This window comes from Notolepis coatsorum, assembly GCF_963971535.1.
Source record: "Notolepis coatsorum genome assembly, chromosome: 6".
NCBI classification, from domain to species: domain Eukaryota; kingdom Metazoa; phylum Chordata; class Actinopteri; order Aulopiformes; family Paralepididae; genus Notolepis; species Notolepis coatsorum.
The window spans coordinates 128,386,586-128,405,016 of NC_140170.1; the positions used below are offsets into that span (position 1 = coordinate 128,386,586).

The 18,431-nt window shown below is 42.8% G+C and overlaps 1 protein-coding gene across 1 annotated transcript in view; it reads left to right on the plus strand.

Annotated features, from left to right (window-relative positions):
• Nucleotides 1-6,166: 6,166 nt before the first annotated feature.
• The window catches only part of uqcc1 (ubiquinol-cytochrome c reductase complex assembly factor 1), a 44,371-nt gene continuing 32,106 nt past the window's right edge, over nt 6,167-18,431 (plus strand). The window contains exons 1-2 of the mRNA XM_084316377.1: nt 6,167-6,360; nt 12,003-12,110. Coding sequence (XP_084172503.1) covers nt 6,289-6,360; nt 12,003-12,110 — 180 coding nt within the window. The 5' untranslated portion in view covers nt 6,167-6,288. The remainder of the gene's footprint in view (nt 6,361-12,002; nt 12,111-18,431) is intronic.

Consider the following 18,431-nt stretch of genomic DNA (forward strand, 5'->3'; position numbering starts at 1 on the left):
TGGTGAATGAGACCCAATGTTCACATACGTTCTAAAAGCAAAGAGTGATGCAGTGCAGGCTACGGAAATGTTCCTAGCAGATATAGCCCCATACGGGAAAGTAAAGTGTATGAGATCCAACAACGGAGCAGAGTTCACATGTAGAGACTTTAAAACACTGGGTCTCATTCCCGAACATTTTTCAAAGAGTTATTCTGGAAGACTTATCTTGGAACCACTGAGACATAATCAATGACAAGTTCACTCTGAGTCCTAAACGTGCTGGTAATATGTCTTAAGTGGCTGAAACGGTTGCAGCTGTGACAAGATTTGGTACCTGCTTGGCGAATGCCATTCTGTCTTAACTCGAAACGCGCGTTCCCGTCTAGGTCATTTGCATACAAACCACGCCCCTGACACTCCTTATAAGGCAGTCAATATGGGCAGTGTGCAAATTCTCGCTGAAATGCCAAAGCGAGGCTCTGACACGGTAGGAAGCGCACCTGCCTCTAAGCAACGGCGAAAGAATTTCACGAATGCTGAAATGGAGGTGGGGAACCCTTGTAAACAAGACAAACGTATTCCTCTGGCCTGCATCCCCTTAACAATTGTGTGTATTGAGCTGTACTGTATTGTAAATTCTGCAATCTGTTAATAAAGTTTCCATTCATTAATTCAGGTACTGTTATCGGGAGTGGAGACCTATAAGGGGGTGCTTTTCAGTAGTGTCAGCTCCGGTTACAGGGGCACCCACAAACGGGAGGTATGTATTGTATGTATTGAGCTGTACTGTACTGTACCCATTCTGCAATCTGTTAATAAACCTTTCAATCAATCAATCAGGCATGGGCCCAAATCATCGGAGAGGTGAACGCCGTATCCGGCGAGGGGCGCACAGCCACCGAGGTGAACAAGAAATGGGTCGACATAAAGTCGTTCTCAAAGCACCGGATCGCCAAGCACACGAGAGACATGCTGGCAACTGGAGGAGGACCAGCAGGCCCGGGCCTGTCCGAACTGGACCTGCGTGTCCAGGCCATTATAGGCACCACGACGATCGCGGGTGTAGACGGTGCCAACAGGCATGAGACGACGCGCGGGCTGGGCATCGTCTCCTCTTCTCAGCAGCCAGCATGTCTCCCATCCCCGAAGACTCCGATACCGACACAGACGGTAGGCGTCCCTCCCACAACAGGTGCATCCCAATAAATTAGAACAGGGAATATATTGATTGCCTCCATGCACAGTAAATCTTGCAGTGTCAAATGAAGCGAGTGTTAACACTATACTCTATTTAGAGTTGATTTAACATTAATTGTAGTTGGGAACAAATACGCAAGATGTACTGTGTGCCACGCCGCCTGGAGCGGGTCGCTGCCAGCCAGGACCGGACCGCTGCCAGCCTGGAGCGGGTCGCTGCCAGCCAGGACCGGACCGTTGCCAGCCTGGAGCAGACCGTTGCCAGCCAGGACCGGACCGTTGCCAGCCTGGAGCAGACCGCTGCCAGCCAGGACCGGACCGCTGCCAGCCTGGAGCGGGCCGCTTCCAGCCTGGAGCGCCTCGCCATCATCGGCGAGTGGGTCGCTACCACCATGGAGCGGGTTGCGGCAGCGACAGACCAACAATTGCCCTCCGAATAAACATCCCTGACACCCTTTGAGTATTACTGAGTGATGTGTTTAGTTATTGGTATACATTGTAAACTGCATCGAATAATGACAAAAGCAAGCAAGTCGAATTCAGGTCCAGATTTAATTCACCTATATAAATAGGAATTAATTGCACGCATGTGAGGTCAGGTGGTTGTTGAGGTGGCTGGAGGGGTAGCGGGACACCACGCTTCTCCGCGATGTTGTGCAGGACGCAGCAGGCCATGATAATCGTACACACCTGGAAAGAATAAATAAGCCACAATAAATGACATGCAACATATGATTGTATTGGGCTGAGGTGGGCACCCATACATGTTTTAACACGGCACGGCCAAAACAATTTATCAGCTGTTGCCTTCATACACACCTTATCCGGCTTGTACAGCAGCTTGCCACCTGCTGCGTCCAAACACATCCAACGTCTCTTTATTGACCCAATTGTGCGCTCCACGGTGGACCGGGTGCGCGCATGACGCTCGTTATATGCCGCCTCCTGCGCGGCGTGAGGGTTGGCGACTGGGGTCATCAGCCATGGGGCCAGTGCATATCCACGGTCTCCTAATAAAACAAGTCATTAGAGGAATAGAAGCCTATACTGTTGCAAGAACAATTCTATACGCACAGATACTTACCAATTAGCCATGCGTCTCCTGCGTCTCCTTGTTCGAGGAGCATACCCACTTCGCTGTTCTGGAGGATGTACGAGTCGTGCGCAGCGTTGCGTTGTTATTATGGGCTGAGCCGCCACGCAGGATAATGACGCCGCGCGCACGCGCGCGCGCGCACGCACGCGCGGCCCCGCGCGCATGCGCATATGTTCCCTCGCGCACAATAATACACTTTGTTTGTATAGCCTTTCATACAGAAACTGCAGCTCAAAGTGCTTCACAACAGAATTAAGACAGGCATAAAATGAGCACATAAAGTGCAGACATATAAAATCAGTTTTTCACATTAGGATCTAACATCCCAACAGGCAACCTTGTTTATGGTTTGATTCAGTTTTAATATAAATAATAAAAATAAAGAGAAGATTAATTAATTATCTACTCAGTCCCGAAGTTTGTGATGTAGATATGGAATGTCCCGGGTTGCTGCTGTTTGCAGAGTGTGTTGTTGTCCGGGGGTGAGTGGTGGTGGGTGGGGGGTTGAACAAAGAGTCCCAGACTGGTTGAAGACACCAGCCTATAGCGGCTATTGTTATGATAATGCGAGGTAGCGCCGCAGGTAAACACAACGATCCGAGCCGAGCGCAGCGCGTTCTCGCGAGCGCGTGCATGTGCGTGCACGCGCTTCTGCTCAAATCTTTAATACTCAGTGAGGTACCACTGAGTGGTACCCCGTGCCATGAACAACGCATGCCTGGTCGTGCGCACCTCCTGGGAAACGGGCGACGACGTTCAACAGCTGGTAATAATAAATAATAATTATAAATTCTATTTGAAGAGAGAAGCAAAAGAAAGGGTAGATATGAATATATAGTAACACAGGAAAAAAGAAAAAACAAGTAAGATAAGAAAAGGAAGCAAGGTGCTGTCCAATTGGATGAAGTGGTAACAAGAGAGTTAACAGAAAACAAAAATTAGAAACATACCTGTACATTGATAGAATGGTACTGCTTCCGATTAAGGTATGGGAACGGGTCTGGGGAGGGTGCCAGGATGCGTGGGTGCAGTCAATAGCGCCGATGATGTTTGGCAGCCCAGCGATGGCATGGAATGCCGTCTTCACTGGGATCTGCTCTTGGGCGGAAAAGGGGAATCTGATATACTGTGTGGTCAACTCCACAATGCCAGCCAAGACCCGTGGGATGCAGCGGCTGATGGAGGTCTGGGATATGCCCACCCTGTCTCCTAGCTCCCTCTGGAATGTTCCAGTTGCTAGGAAGCCCAGGGTGGACAGTACCTGCACGTGCGGTGGCACAGGGTTGGAGCGTCTGGTCCGCCTCCTCAGTGGTGGCTCCAGCATCTCGGACAGCTCCAGTAGCACAGGTCTTGGCAGCCTGAAGCGTCGCAGCAGGTACGCGTCACTCTCGGCGAAGAGATGAGCGTGGTCCCTGTACTGGCGTTCCCTCCTCATTGCGCGTTCGTATCGAGCGTGATTATGCTGGACGTTACCCATAATTGTGTGTGTAAGCCTTGGGTGCAGAGTTGACCATTTTAAGCATAGCGCAATTAATCACTGTTAATTGGATGCCAGGGTTCAATGTACATGATTGCTGTTCAAGTGCACCTGCAAGGTCAGGTTTATTTGTCACACGCAACATCGTACCGGTAAGATGAGCAGTGGAATGTTTATCCACTGGCTCTTATAATGTATACAATAAGCAAATGTCCCAAACTATAAATAAGAACAACAATAAAATTATAACAGAATTATGTGGCTGATGTATTTATTTATTCCGAGTCATTTGCAGTGTGTGTAGTGCTATTATAAATGTTTACGACATCAAATAACGTAATTTCTTATCGTACAAATATTGTCATATTTATTTTAATTATGATTAAGTAATTAATTCCAAGGAGGCCTGTAGCGTTGACGTGAAGGAATCACTATGAGAACACAGTCTGTCAAGTTAATACAATTTTAAATTAGTCAATCAATCATGAGATTTGATCGTGGCTGAGAGCAGATTTAAGAGTGCTCCTCAGCACTCTTAAATCTGCTCTCAGCCACGATCAAATCTGATCTCAGGAAAATTTGGGGACTCCCGCTCCCAGTCCTAATATGTCTTAAATGGGCCGAAATCTGGCTAAGACAAAAAAAATCGTAAATTCGTTCGGGAATGAGACCCACTGTTAACCTCTTAATAGCAACTTATTTTTCGCCGGCGGGACATTTACTGAGGACCAGCACAACACACCTGTGGATATTATGATTTAACAAGTCTATCTGTCCAGGAGGATGACAACATTATTGCAGGTACTGTAAGCAGGCAGCCTAGCAGTTTCTAGCTTGGATGCTAATAACTACTAACGTTATCACGCTAGCTTGGATGCTAACTAACGTAATTAAGCTGGTCATGGTTCATGGTGGCTGTTTGTGTTATAACGAGACAGCAAATTAATGAATGAATGAAAACTTTATTTGGGTGAATCGCTTGGGTGACTGTCTGAGTGACCACCTGTCGGAGTCGGAGTCCCGAAAATGGAACGTGTGTCACGCATCAACAGAACAATGTTTAGTGGATTTCGACAGCATCCTCACACAAATGAAGGATAGATTAGATCACAAAAGACTGCTGTTTGTTGCATTGCTGGATTTGCAACTGCAGAGGAGGTCATTGAACGTTTCATCAGAAAAGAGCGAAGGATGGATTTCATTTACAAGGAGCGACAGGGACACTATTTCCTCCTAAGAAGTAACGTCGTCAATGGTGAGTGAAATTCTTTTTTTTTATATTTAGTAGCTAGCTGTGTAGGGCGGGTCTGTGTTGATTATGATTTAATTGGCTGTATTTTACTGCGTGCGTTCTGCCTTTCTGTGGGTAACGAGCGATTTATTTTGGTCCGCCGTGGCCCCCTCCCTCCTCCTCTTCCTCTCTCTCCTCCCTCTCTCTCCTCCCCTCCTCCTCTCCTCTCCCCCTCCTCCTCTCCTCTCCTCCTCTCCTCTCCCCTCCTCCTCCTCTCCTCTCCTCTCCTCTCCTCTCCTCTCCTCTCCTCTCCTCTCCTCTCCTCTCCTCTCCTCTCCTCTCCTCTCCTCTCCTCTCCTCTCCTCTCCCTCTCCACTCCTTAATCAGAGTTTCCAACGCTATAGGTCTATATATGACAGGCGTTGTACTATTAAACAGTAATGTATATTTGTAGATCTGGTATGTCATAAATGTCTGGATGTAGCAGTACTGTCTATATCTCTGTATGTCATATATAGATGTAGCAATAGTACTGTCTATCTGTATGTCATGTTATGATGAATTGAAAATGGGGGACCCTGATGTAAACAAGACGAAAGTCTTTCTCTGGTCTGCATCACCTTAACAATTGTGTGTATTGAGCCGTACTGTATTGTACCCATTCTGCAATCTGTTAAATAAAGTTTTCATTCATTCATTCATTCATTCATTCATTCATTCATTCATTCATTCATTCATTCATTCATTGTCATTGTGTTAGATAAAACCCACCTGTGGCCTCGTGCAGAGGAAGGTGGTAAATACATGTTAAGATATTCCAATGTACAGTTTTGCATACCATTGACTCAGAATGGTCTGTTTTATTGAAATCGTCACAGCAGTATAGTTTGTTTACTTCAGAAGTATGATATTATTTAAACATGGTCCCAAAATGAATGGAAGCGAATGAGGAGCCTGACACCTGGGAGGAATGGGGGTGTTGCAGCGTTGGGGATGTTTAAAAAATATAATTTAATATATAATATAATATAATAATTTGTGCTTCACCTAAAAATTTGGTCAGCAGCCTCCACTGATAATAAAAACTAACTTGAACTTGAACTGTGATGTTGCATGCGGACCCTTCGCGTGCGGATCGTTTTCTGCACGGACCGTATTCGTGGTGGGACAGATTCCTTTGACATTGCTGGGGAGGAGGGACGTTTTCAGCTACAAAACGTGAAGGTTTAATTGGGGAAACAATTAGCCAACTGGCACCCCGCTCCTTAGTTGCAATATTAAATCATTGTGACTTGTGGCGGAGTCATGTATCGGCGACCACTGCAGTCCGCCGTCAGAACCATTATCAACGCGACAGCGTCCAGACCCTTCGGAAAGGTAACGAAATGGCCAAGCTGTCATCATGAATGCCTGTTAGCTAACGTTAACTTAGCTGGCTAATAGCTTTAAGCTAGCCACCACTTTGCAACACAATAAACAACTACTAGAGGAGTACTTGACTAAACGTTACCTGTCAAATGAAAGCAAACTAACTGAACGGACATGGCTGGGGAAAGTAACGTTGTGTTTGCGGACTCGGTCCACCCCGTGGATTGATCATCATGATCTCAAACCATGCCAGATAATAAGATTAACTGGCCAATGTAATGACTGAGTCCGCTAGTAGTGGTTCCGTAGTATGTTAACTTGAACCCACCCACAGTAACTGCCACTACCAGTCAGAACCAAACCACTGTGTTTTCCTTCGGCGGAAATAACGCCCTAATATTGTTCGGTGACCTGGTACATTGTCTCAGGGGGTTCTTCTCGAGCCCCATTGAAAATCGTTTGGAATTCAGAGAGCAGGTGATTGTACGGCCGCTGCGTCTGCAGCTAAGATAATCAGTAGCCTGGAGTGTTACATACCCTTTGGAAACTCACTAGCAAAATTCGCTCCTTTCATTTGTGTCTTCTTTTGCCTTTTTATAGCGGGAGATTCAAGATAATAACATTAGCACAAATCCATCCAGGCCAAGGTGGTAAAAAAAATAGTATGCCTACTATGTGATGGGCCAGCCAAAACTACAGTATAGTAACCTGCGAAAACACACACTTCTTCAGAACGAAATGTAATAGTAGTCTGTCCCTAATCAGACTCATTGACAGAAATATGTGAGAGTCAGTCTGAGCGTCTTTGATGTAACATACTGAAGGGGGCCTGGTCTACAAGATACACTATACGACTAAGGTACCCATGTACATGTCAAAATACTTCAAAGGTCAGTGAATACCTAGCCCCTTTCGTGACTGCGGTTTGCAAGCCTGGGGCTTTTGTGACCGCAGTCACTTGTTTATGTGACGCGACCACTTTAGAAAATACCAACCAAGCGTGAATGTGTGGATGACATTGTGTCAAAAACATATCAGATATGAATTTCAAAGATACCCAGCGTACAATATGGGTTTAACAGCTTTACGGTGGGGTCTGGAAGCTCGGAGTTGCTAATAAACAGTTTAAAACATTGTTAGGAAAAAAAAGTGGTACTCGCAACGAACTCTGGCAAGATGGCGTCTTCTTCTTCTGCAACTTTTTTTGTCACATGCCTGGTGCGTCCAGCAATCACTGCGCTCCCTATCCCAAAAAAAGTTGCAGAAGAAGAAGACGCCATCTTGCCAGAGTTCGTTGTGAGTACCACTTTTTTTTCCTAACAATGTTTTAAACTGTTTATTAGCAACTCCGAGCTTCCAGACCCCACCGTAAAGCTGTGTTAAACCCATATTGTACGCTGGGTATCTTTGAAATTCATATCTGATATGTTTTTGACACAACGTCATCCACACATTCACGCTTGGTTGGTATTTTCTAAAGTGGTCGCGTCACATAAACAAGTGACTGCGGTCACAAAAGCCCCAGGCTTGCAAACCGCAGTCACGAAAGGGGCTAGTGAATAACACGACCACAACACCAGAGGAAGCTCAACAAATCATGTTAAACCCAGATTCGGCTCAAACAAGGGACTAAACACGTTTAGCAATTATGCCACATCAATGTGGAACGCCATACCCAAAGCTGTAAAGGAATGTGAATCCGATTCCCTACCCACATTCAAAACCGCTCTAAAAGAGCACCTACGGGAGGCTGCAATTCGAAACTGGCCACCGTAAATGTCCAAACCCCCCCACCTCCACCGTATGTATATATTCTCTCCCCACCGTATGTATATTTCTCTCTCTCTCTCTCTCCCACCCACCCACCCCCTCCTAATGTACAGTCTCCTCCCCACCGTATGTATATATTCTCTCCCCACCTTATGTATATTTATCTCCCACCCACCCCCTCCTAATGTACAGTCTCCTCCCCATCATATACTCTCTGTCAGGATCTATGGGTAACAGTACTGTATATTTGCATATCATATATGTCACAAATGTAACGGTACTATACACCTGTATCATCTGTATGTCATGTATGTCCCTATGCCATAAATGTCATGTATGTTGTGTATGTCATAAATGTCACTATGAATTGAAAATGGGGGACCTGATGTAAACAAGACAAACGTCTTTCTCTGGTCTGCATCCCCTTAACAATTGTAACTATGTATTGAGCTGTACTGTATTGTACCCATTCTGCAATCTGTTAAATAAAGTTTTCATTCATTCATTCAGTCCATGGAGTTTTAGCCAACAGACATGGATCTGATTGTAGCACCTCCTGGAGTGTTGTGTTTGTCCGTCGTTCCATTTCCATCGTGCACTGCTACCAAACATGTACTCTTGCAGTGTAACTTTGGGAAGGAAGGTGATCCTGGAGATCTACCCACTTTCTCTTTGGCATGCCAGCCATATAACTATAATTCCATGTCAGCCAGCTGGCATAGCATATTATTAGTTTTGTCAAAGGGCAGCAAGCGTATGCCCAAGCCTCATACTGTAGGTAGGGCACTGAGAGAGACAGGCTACAGTACCTGCATTGTTGCATATGTTTTTCTATTGGTTAAAATAATAACAGCCTTGACAACTATATTGATTGATACACATACAGACAAATCAGTAGGGATGGGTATCGTTAGGATTTTATCGATACTACTACTCTTATCGATACTGCTTAACGGTTCGGTACTTTATCGATACTCTTATCGGTTCTTTTTGGTTATTTTTTTGCAAGAAAAAAAGACAATTAATTTAGAACAGAATCAACATTGCTTTATTATTTATAAATACAACTTTATAAATAAGTATTATAAATAAATATAATTTCTACAGCAACAGCAATGTTCTTTTATATAACTTTATAAATAAATATAATAAATTAATATAATTTCTTCAGCAACAGCAGCAACAATGTTTTAAATGTGTCTGACTCTGAATTATAGACTTTTTATAATAAACAACAAATGCAAAAGGCTAACAGAACTGTGACACTCGTTCACCCTATCCTCTGTCATCCTTCCTCTAGCTGCTAGGGAGAAAGGACTTTGGGTGGTGGAGGGAGGTAGAGGGAGGATGTGTGGTGGCCCTGGGCTCACTGGGCTGGGACATAGTGGCTGACGCCTCAGCTTGACGATCTATAAAAAGTTTAGATTGTAGTATTTGTAGCTAAACAATTGTTTTGTTTATTAGCCTATTTGTAATAATTCGTTATTAGCCTAGGCAACTCCGTATCTTGGCTTACGGCTGCAGTGGATGCAGATGGAACACTGCGCGCAAGGCAGTCGAATACGCGCATTTCTGCACACTAATATCATGTTTTGCCAACAGATGTTTTGATAAATTGATTTGCTCGTATTGCCACCCTTACTGGCAAATGTGTTGTTGCACTTGTGGCAACGTGCATTGTCGGCATTGACCCTTGTAAAGTATATCCATACTTTCGAGCGCTTCGCTCTCTCCGCCATGATCACGACTCAGTGCATGCAGAGCTGCTGTCTGTGTGCAGCGCGCTATAGCACGGGGCGTCGGGGCACTTTCATTAAGGAGTACCCGTATGTAGTACCCGTATGTCTATGTGTAGCACTAGCGAGCGACTCGCGAGGAGTGTGTGTAATAATTGACTCGCTGGCTGCGGCTCGCTTCTCGTGCAGAGACAGAGAGAGGATCGTTCGCAACTTTTAAATAATAATAATAATAATAATAATTTCTCTAGAGTATCGATAGCAGTACCGAGGACGTCAGAGCTTATAAATACTCCGGTATTTTCTAATATAGTACCGGTTCCCGTTTAAAACCGGGGTCCGGGGGGCATCCCTACAAATCAGTGTTGAATTCAGATGCATGGTGCATTGTTGATGTTTTTCTATTGGTTAAAACATTTGGTAATGACTAGGGCTGCAACTAATGACTAATTTGGTAGTCGACTAATCTGCCGATTATTTTTTCGATTAGTCGACTAATCGAAAACCAATGTAAACAACAACAATAAATTTTTTTTTTTTTTTTTTTTTATAATTACCTATCTTTGTGAAAGTGGCTTCTCAGCTCTGGTCCAGCTGAAGACAGAGCAGAGGAACAGATTGGACATTGAGCATGACCTCAGAGTTGCTTGTCTACCATCACCCCAGACTTTGAGACTCTTGTCAGGACCAAACAACAACATCATAACATGATGATCCCATAGCAAATTAAAATAATGACTCATGAAACATTTGAATTTGGATCTTTAAGCCACTTTAAATGAAAATGTATTTGAAGAACAATACAGCAATCACTCATAACAAGATAAATAAATTAAATAATACAAATTAAAGTGGAAGTGTACTTTAAATAACTTTTGTTTGCTGTGTGTGAGAGGAGTCCGTGTGTGTGTGTATGTGTGTGTGTCTTACTCTGATCGCTGTGTGAGTGAGAGGAGTGTGTGTACTGTGTAATTTGTGTGTGTGTCTTACTCTGATCGCTGTGTGAGAGAGAGGAGTGTGAATGTGTGTGTGTCTTACTCTGATCGCTGTGTGTGAGAAAGAGGAGTGTGAATGTGTGTGTGTCTTACTCTGATCGCTGTGTGTGAGTGAGAGGAGTGTGTATGTGTGTGTGTCTTACTCTGATCGCTGTGTGTGAGTGAGAGGAGTGTGTATGTGTGTGTCTTACTCTGATCGCTGTGTGTGAGTGAGAGGAGTGCGTGTGTAATGTATTGTGTGTCTAGTCTGATCATCATCTCCTGCAGGGGTACAATGTTTTCAATGTCCAAAATTTGCTATGGGATCATCATGTTATGATGTTGTCTGGAACCCTGAGAAGCCACTCTCACAAAGATAGGTAGTGCACAAAAAAAAAAAAAAAAAAAAAAATTAAATAAAGTTTTTTTTTTTTTTTTTTAATGACTAATCGACGCAACAATTTCTCGTCAACGATTTTTTTTATAATCGACGTCGTCGATTATGTCGACTAATCGTTGCAGCCCTAGTAATGACTGAGTGTGGAGTGGACTCGGCTCTTAACCGGAGAGAGTAGACATGATGATTTTTTCTCAAAAAGAACTGCTAGAGTACTTCATTGATCAGCAGAGTAGTTCATTGCTGGTAGAGTAGTTAGTATAATAGTTTTATACTTTTTAAGTTGTAAAATACAATACCTTTTATTTATTTTGTATTTGAAGATGTGAACGGTACGCAACCCTACTGAGGAGATGGTGTTTTTTTTGTAAGTCCTTCTGAATAATGGTTAATTATTTCCATATTGCCCAGTCAGTCCTAGTTGACAGTATTCAGAATCTGAAATCACCTCGATTTGGAAGTAGCTCAAATTAAAACTTTCTAGAGTGAGACTCCACGGCTTAGCTATGGGATGTAGACTATTAGAGGCCATCATCACATTAAAATAAATAGCCTATGTAGTTTAGATCAGTTAAGCAGGTCCAGAGCATTAAACCCTCAGGAAATGTTTGGCTAAAAACTATAATTAAACTAATGGTTGATTTGTTATAATTTTTTACATGGGTGATTGTGGAGATGTTAAGTGCTACTTTCCCTCATTGAATAATTTGTGTTAACAAGAGCTTCCTCATCCCTCTATCTGCCCCCCCCCCCCCCCCCCACCCACATGTGTAGGTGTTAGATCAAGAGGCCTGTCTGGCCAGAGCTTTAGTTGTCTGCCAGTTGGCCAGAGCCGCCTCCCCCACCCTGACACCATGTCGGACGGTGCACAGCACTACACAGGTAAGGACACTTACACACACGGCACTACACAGGTATGGACAAGCATGAGCGTGCATGAAAATAAATAATTCATACTGTATGCACTGTATTTATACTAACATATTCTAATAGATGTTTGTGAAGAAAAAGAACAAGACTGGTGTTTTTGATTGAAAAAAAATTTAAGGACCGAGGCGGCTGGCTACCGTAGAGGTCACTCGCTTACCACCGCAGAGACTCAGTCGTCCCTACAAACACAATTGACAACGTTTGACAACTGTCATCGCTGGAGGTGGCCGCCATCGTTGTGTTGCTTGGAAACAAACATTCTTATCTTTCCAACGTTCCGTTGTGATACAACGTAGCATCCACTACAGCCATAGGTCACTGGCTACAGCTAGGCTCAGCCAGCCAACTAGAAGGATAACATTCGCTAGCTTGATGTACGGCTACTTTAAGCCAACATTGTGGTTCACTTCACAGTGCAGCCAAAGAAACGACAGACAGCTGTGGTTTTTAGCAAAGAAAAGCATTGAAACACTGTAAAGTTAGCAGGCATTCTGGCAGCTGGCCAGGCTACTGAATATATCCAGGCGATCAAAGCAGAAGATCGGAACAATCGGAACGTTTTTTGCCAAGTGGTCTCCAGCGAAGAGGCGTCTCCACAAGTTGTTTACTTGTCATGAAATGACAGGATTCATAACTATGTCTCTCACTCAGGTATATTCAGGGGCAGTTCACCCAAAAAAACTAAACATATTTTCCACCTTACCCCGAGTGCTATCTATCCATCAACATAGTTTTGGTGGGATTGGCCTACTTTTGGAGACATCTGCCATAGAGATGTCTGCTATCACTCCCAATACAAAGCCAAACCCAATACAAATGGTTTGTGGCAAAACGCCATATATATTTGAAAAACTCTTCAAAAAGGTAAACTCTTCAACCCAGATTTTTACCCACTCCCACCTCAAGGGGACATTTTAGTCATGGTAGCATAGAGGCATGGATATCAGGACATTGACACTATAACCTACACTGAGTATCCAAAAGATTAGCAACACCTGCTCTTTTCATGACAAAAGCAAAGGTTTCTGACTGTAGGATAATTTGTAATGCTGGTTATTCTGTCCTTCATTGCAATGTCTGTGACTCAAATTATATATTTTCTTTCTCATTGTGGGACCCAGGCTCATTGAAACATATCACACATATATTATTACTGTCGTCATGTGACCCTTGTTGATTTTCACTATTAAATCTACTTTCATTCATTCAAACCTTTATTTATTCTCAAATGAAAATTGAGGTCACCCTCATTTTCAATGTCGTCGAGACTTACAGACATTTCAATGCATAAATAGTTTTACAATATAATAAATAATAACTATCTATATAGCACCTTTCACACATGGACCGCAGCCCAAAGTGCCCCACAGCAAATAGCATAAAATGAACATAGGCATAAATTTGTATACATTTGACAGAATAAAAGTCATTCCACCAATCCGGTCCGATTTGAGTCCCTCTGATGTTTTTAAGTGTCTTTATCTAATCAGTTACCAAAATGTGCTTTGAAATGCTATTTATTTCAGTTGCAATGTCCTCTTTAATAAAGTGTAAAAACATTGCATGAATGTAATTTTTTTTATTATGCATTATGTTGTTATTTCAGTTGACACCATGTATTTTGACATGTCCCTCGTGGCATTTCATGAAAATGTATTTGGGATATGACCAAGAAAATGTGTAAAGTCCATACTTTGTTCCATGAACATACACATCCATCTGTGCTGTTAATGCTGGTAATGATTTATTTCAAAATAAATTAATAATTATTCATTAAAATAACATTATTCAGTCTGTCCCTCAGTAACCCTCAACCCCGTTACACTGAGCATTCTCCCCCCCACAAAAATAATGGTTCAAGCCATAGAAGCATGTGAAACAGGAAGTGACAACTTTGAACTTTGAAGTCTTTTGGAAAACACAACACCAGAAACAGGCAAGTAGCTACCTCATTGTACTATGTTTTCAGTAATTTATCATGTAATATTATGATAGTCAAGCATAATTACTCAACACCGTTACTTGAAAAAAATATAGCAAACTATTACTTGTGAATATGATCTTTGTTATTAAAAACATTTAGATGTTTTCTTAATATCATGCATGCCATGTGCTCTCCTGGTATTCACCACATGTGGAGTAGCAACCATTTTGTGCAAAAAATCACAACCCGTTACACTCAACCCCGTTACGTTTGAATGTAACGTTTGAATGTAACAGGGTTGTGAGATTGTAACGGGGTTGTGATTTTAACACTGATTTTGAAGTTATACAATAATAGTTCAATTAATTATTGAGCTTTTTCAACATGCTTATGCCACATACATATTAATTGTAATGTGCATGTTGCTGTGTGTGTGTGCTCACACGTTACCCTAGACTCAACCCTGTTACAGCTACATGTTTATTAATTATTTCTTTAAGTTTATGAAAAACAAATTCAACTTTTGAATAATTGTCTGAAACGTTTAGAGCAAACATAAGAATATCGATTTTAGTTCAAAATCTGAGGTCAAATCACATTTCTGATGAAAAAGCTTGTGGCCGCTGGCAAAAAAAGGCAAATTTCAGGGTTCAGAATAGCAAAAGTGTAGGATTTTTACGAAATCTTTAGACGAGCAATTATAGAAATGGTGTGAAGGACATCTAATTATTATAGAATTGTTGACTTTAGCACAAATCCATGTTTTAATCTTATTCAGAGAGCTTCCAGAGTGTCCATAACGGGGTTGAAGAATAATGGTGTCCATATCATACAATAATGACCAAAAATAATAGAGATTTCATGCCTGAGATGGGAAAATATATTTTTCTGGAAGTTAAATATGTCATTCATCTTGAGGGGTGTTCAGAAAAGTAATACCTCTTGGCAGTGATGGGAATAACGGCACTATAAGTAACTTCGTTACTAACGGCGTTCGTTTTTTCAGTAACGAGTAATTACTCTTCCAATCTTAATAACGTTGTTACCGTTACTACAAAAAAATGCGGCGCGTTACTATGAATGAACCTGTTTCTTTCATCAGACATATCTCTGCGCCGAGAGGCAATAATAATGTTCTTCCTTGTTTAGTGGACAGTGCGCGAGCCAAGCATACATGCTGACGATTGGCTGAGGTTGAATACAATGTCATGGTAAGCCAATCAGAGGTGGAGGTGGGCGGGTGTCTAAAGCATCCAGAGTCTGACACACAGCGCGACAAGACAAGCGATCACTGATCAGTGATCAGTCAGCATGAGAGCGCGGTCCGTGTAGTGTACGTTTTGAGCTCAAAAACGAATCCAACGAACAACACAAGCGACTCAGTCAACATGAGACCGCGGGTCCATGAGCGTTTTGTGTTCACTCTTTGCAGCGCAGGGCACTGAGTGGCCCTACTGCAGTGCTGACAGCCTTATCAACAGTGCTGCACTTCCTGGTTTAATAGGCTTCAGGTGCTCAGAGATATATCTGTATGTCATGCATGTCTTAAATGTAATGATTAGATTAGTTTAGATGATTCGATTAGATTCTTATATCTGTATGTTGTGTATGTCATTGATTGATTGATTGAAACGTTTATTAACAGATTGCAGAATGGGTACAGTACAGCTCAATACATACAATTGTTAAGGGGATGCTGACCAGAGAAAGACTTTCGTCATAAATGTCATGAATTGAAAATGGGGGACCCTGATGTAAACAAGACAAAACTCTTTCTCTGGTCTGCATCCCCTTAACAATTGTGTGTATTGAGCCGTACTGTATTGTACCCATTCTGAAATCTGTTAATTAAAATGTTCAATCAATCAGTATATATTTGTTATTTATTTTTGGTATAGTGCTTAACAAGCATAATTTAATGTTGCCCAGTTGTGGCCTGTTGAGGGGCAATACATATCAAAAGTTCCAAAACATCTATTCTGTTTGTATTTGTATGATCCACTATATAAACATAGTAATTATAATATCTACATAGCCTACATGGCATTTGATTGGAGGCTAGTCTCACTTTGTCCCACAGCAACATTAAAATAGTTTAGATTTGTGTATGTTGTTTATGTAAAAAAAAATCTTGAAAGTAACGCAATAGTTACTTTCTGAAGTAACTAGTTACTTTTATAATTTGTAACTGAGTAAGTAATTTAGTTACTTTTTGGAAGAAGTAACTAATAACTGTAACTAGTTACTTTTTTAAAGTAACTTGCCCAACACTGCCTCTTGGTAAAAAAAGAAAATCCCAAAGTCCAAATCGGACTGGATTGGTGGAATGACTCAAAAACAATGCAGACATAAGAATAGGTATAAAAGTAGTGCAACATAGAACGTGCAGACATAAAAATAGGCATAAAATAAGTCTAATAAGTACAGTGTTGCTCAAAGGCATGTGAACCCCCCCGGAACAGCCAGTCCCCCAAACACCCCACACATCAATCCCCACCACATCTCCATCCAAGACACCCACCCCGATAAAGCATGTCATGATCGAAGGAAAACAAACAGTCCGCATGCCACTCACACCGTCATGCACGGTGACGGGAATGCCCCCTCCGTGGGCCGCCACATCTCCCCCGGTCCCTGCGACCTTGCCACCACGAGGAAACCAGCGAACCCCACCCCCAAACCCCACGGAGGAATGACAATATCACACGCCCCAGGACCTGCAGCCACGCCAAAGGAGCCACGCAGCAAGGCAACGACTCCAAACACTCAAGCAGACCGAAGGACCTCGGCCAGCCCCCACCACTGAACTCTCCCAACCCACCGACATCCCAGGGACCCCCCGCATGAAGAACCCACCACAGCACCCCAAAGCGTCCCAAAGGTCCCAGTGCCATCCCAGACCACCCACAACGCCCCCCCCCCCCCCCCCATCCAACCACCACCATGTCCATCCCCCCGAACATTCAGAATCGTCGGGCCATGGAGCACACGACCCACTACCCCCTGCAGAATCATATAAGATGCAGTGGTGTGTTATCATGAAGGCAAGATCATGTAGATGGTGAGGAGTTAAACATACCTGTTGATAATTTGAGTCCTAAGACATTGATTGTGGAAAATTGTCTAACCCAATACTAGGAACATGTTCCGACCTAATGTTTTATATGCTGTACAAGCCAACAGCTGAGAATAGCTCAATCTATTTCTTCACAGACCAGCTGCTCTTGTCCAGCACAGGCAAAGACTGCAGATGTTTCATCATTGTCAGGTGTTTGTTAGGTCAATTAAGGTATTGGTCTAACAGTTAGACTCTAACTCAAACCCCACCCTCTGTTGGGAAGCAACAGACAAATCTAATTTGAAGCACTTCACAATGTAGCAGAAAGTGCCACTTCCACCATCAATGTTGGGCTAGGCAGGCTCAATGACTGCACACTGTACACTGGCACCAGGCACACAACATGATACACATACACAATGGCTGAAAGGCCCAGTAGACAATGAATGATATCAGCCGATTAGGGAGAGGGATGGTTAAGTAGTCCTGATGGAAGAGACCTCGCCAGGAACATCAGCTCGATCCCGAATTTCCCCAAGGGGATCAGTAAAGGAATATCTATCTTTACGATAAATGCCCTGGGTTCTTTATGGACTGATCTGTGTCAGAACCTCTTTTTAACTATGTTGAATTTATAATATAACACAAGATACTTGTGCCCTAATGATGAGGATAAGTGCTCAATGAATAAACCCAATCCCCTTGCCAAACATTTATGCTACATGGTTGTCAAATAAAAAGGTCATATGTATATTTATACATGTGTGTTGGCGGGGGGGGGTGATACAAGAGATACAAACCCGGTAAGGGGTGTGTGTGCAGGAGGATATGGTTAAAATGTGAGCTCCAGGTATTGACGATGCCAATTATGCTGCATGCCCTACCACATGGCCCCCAATGGCCACCACAACCCAATGTGTAGATGGATAGCAGCGAGAGCCAGCATATCACCAGGGCTATCAACCTCCCTTCACTGGTGTTTCGTCAAGTTAGGCCCACGACACCTCAGGAAGGCTCAACACTTAGTTCCAGCGTCCAAGAACTACTGCAATTTCCAAACTAATTACAAGAGGCTGCATGTTTTCATCAGAGGGAAGTAAAGTAAGAAGTAGAGTTTTACTGAAGTAATTATTCTGGTTAGAAACTGGTCATTGTCAATTGACTCAATTCAATCAGTCCAAAATAGAACCCAAAATAACACAATAATTCCTTCTCTCTAGTTTATTTTTGTTCTGTAAAAGAAAACATTTTGTTGTCTTAAAATTCCAAGAAAAACTACCTCCTGAGTTGA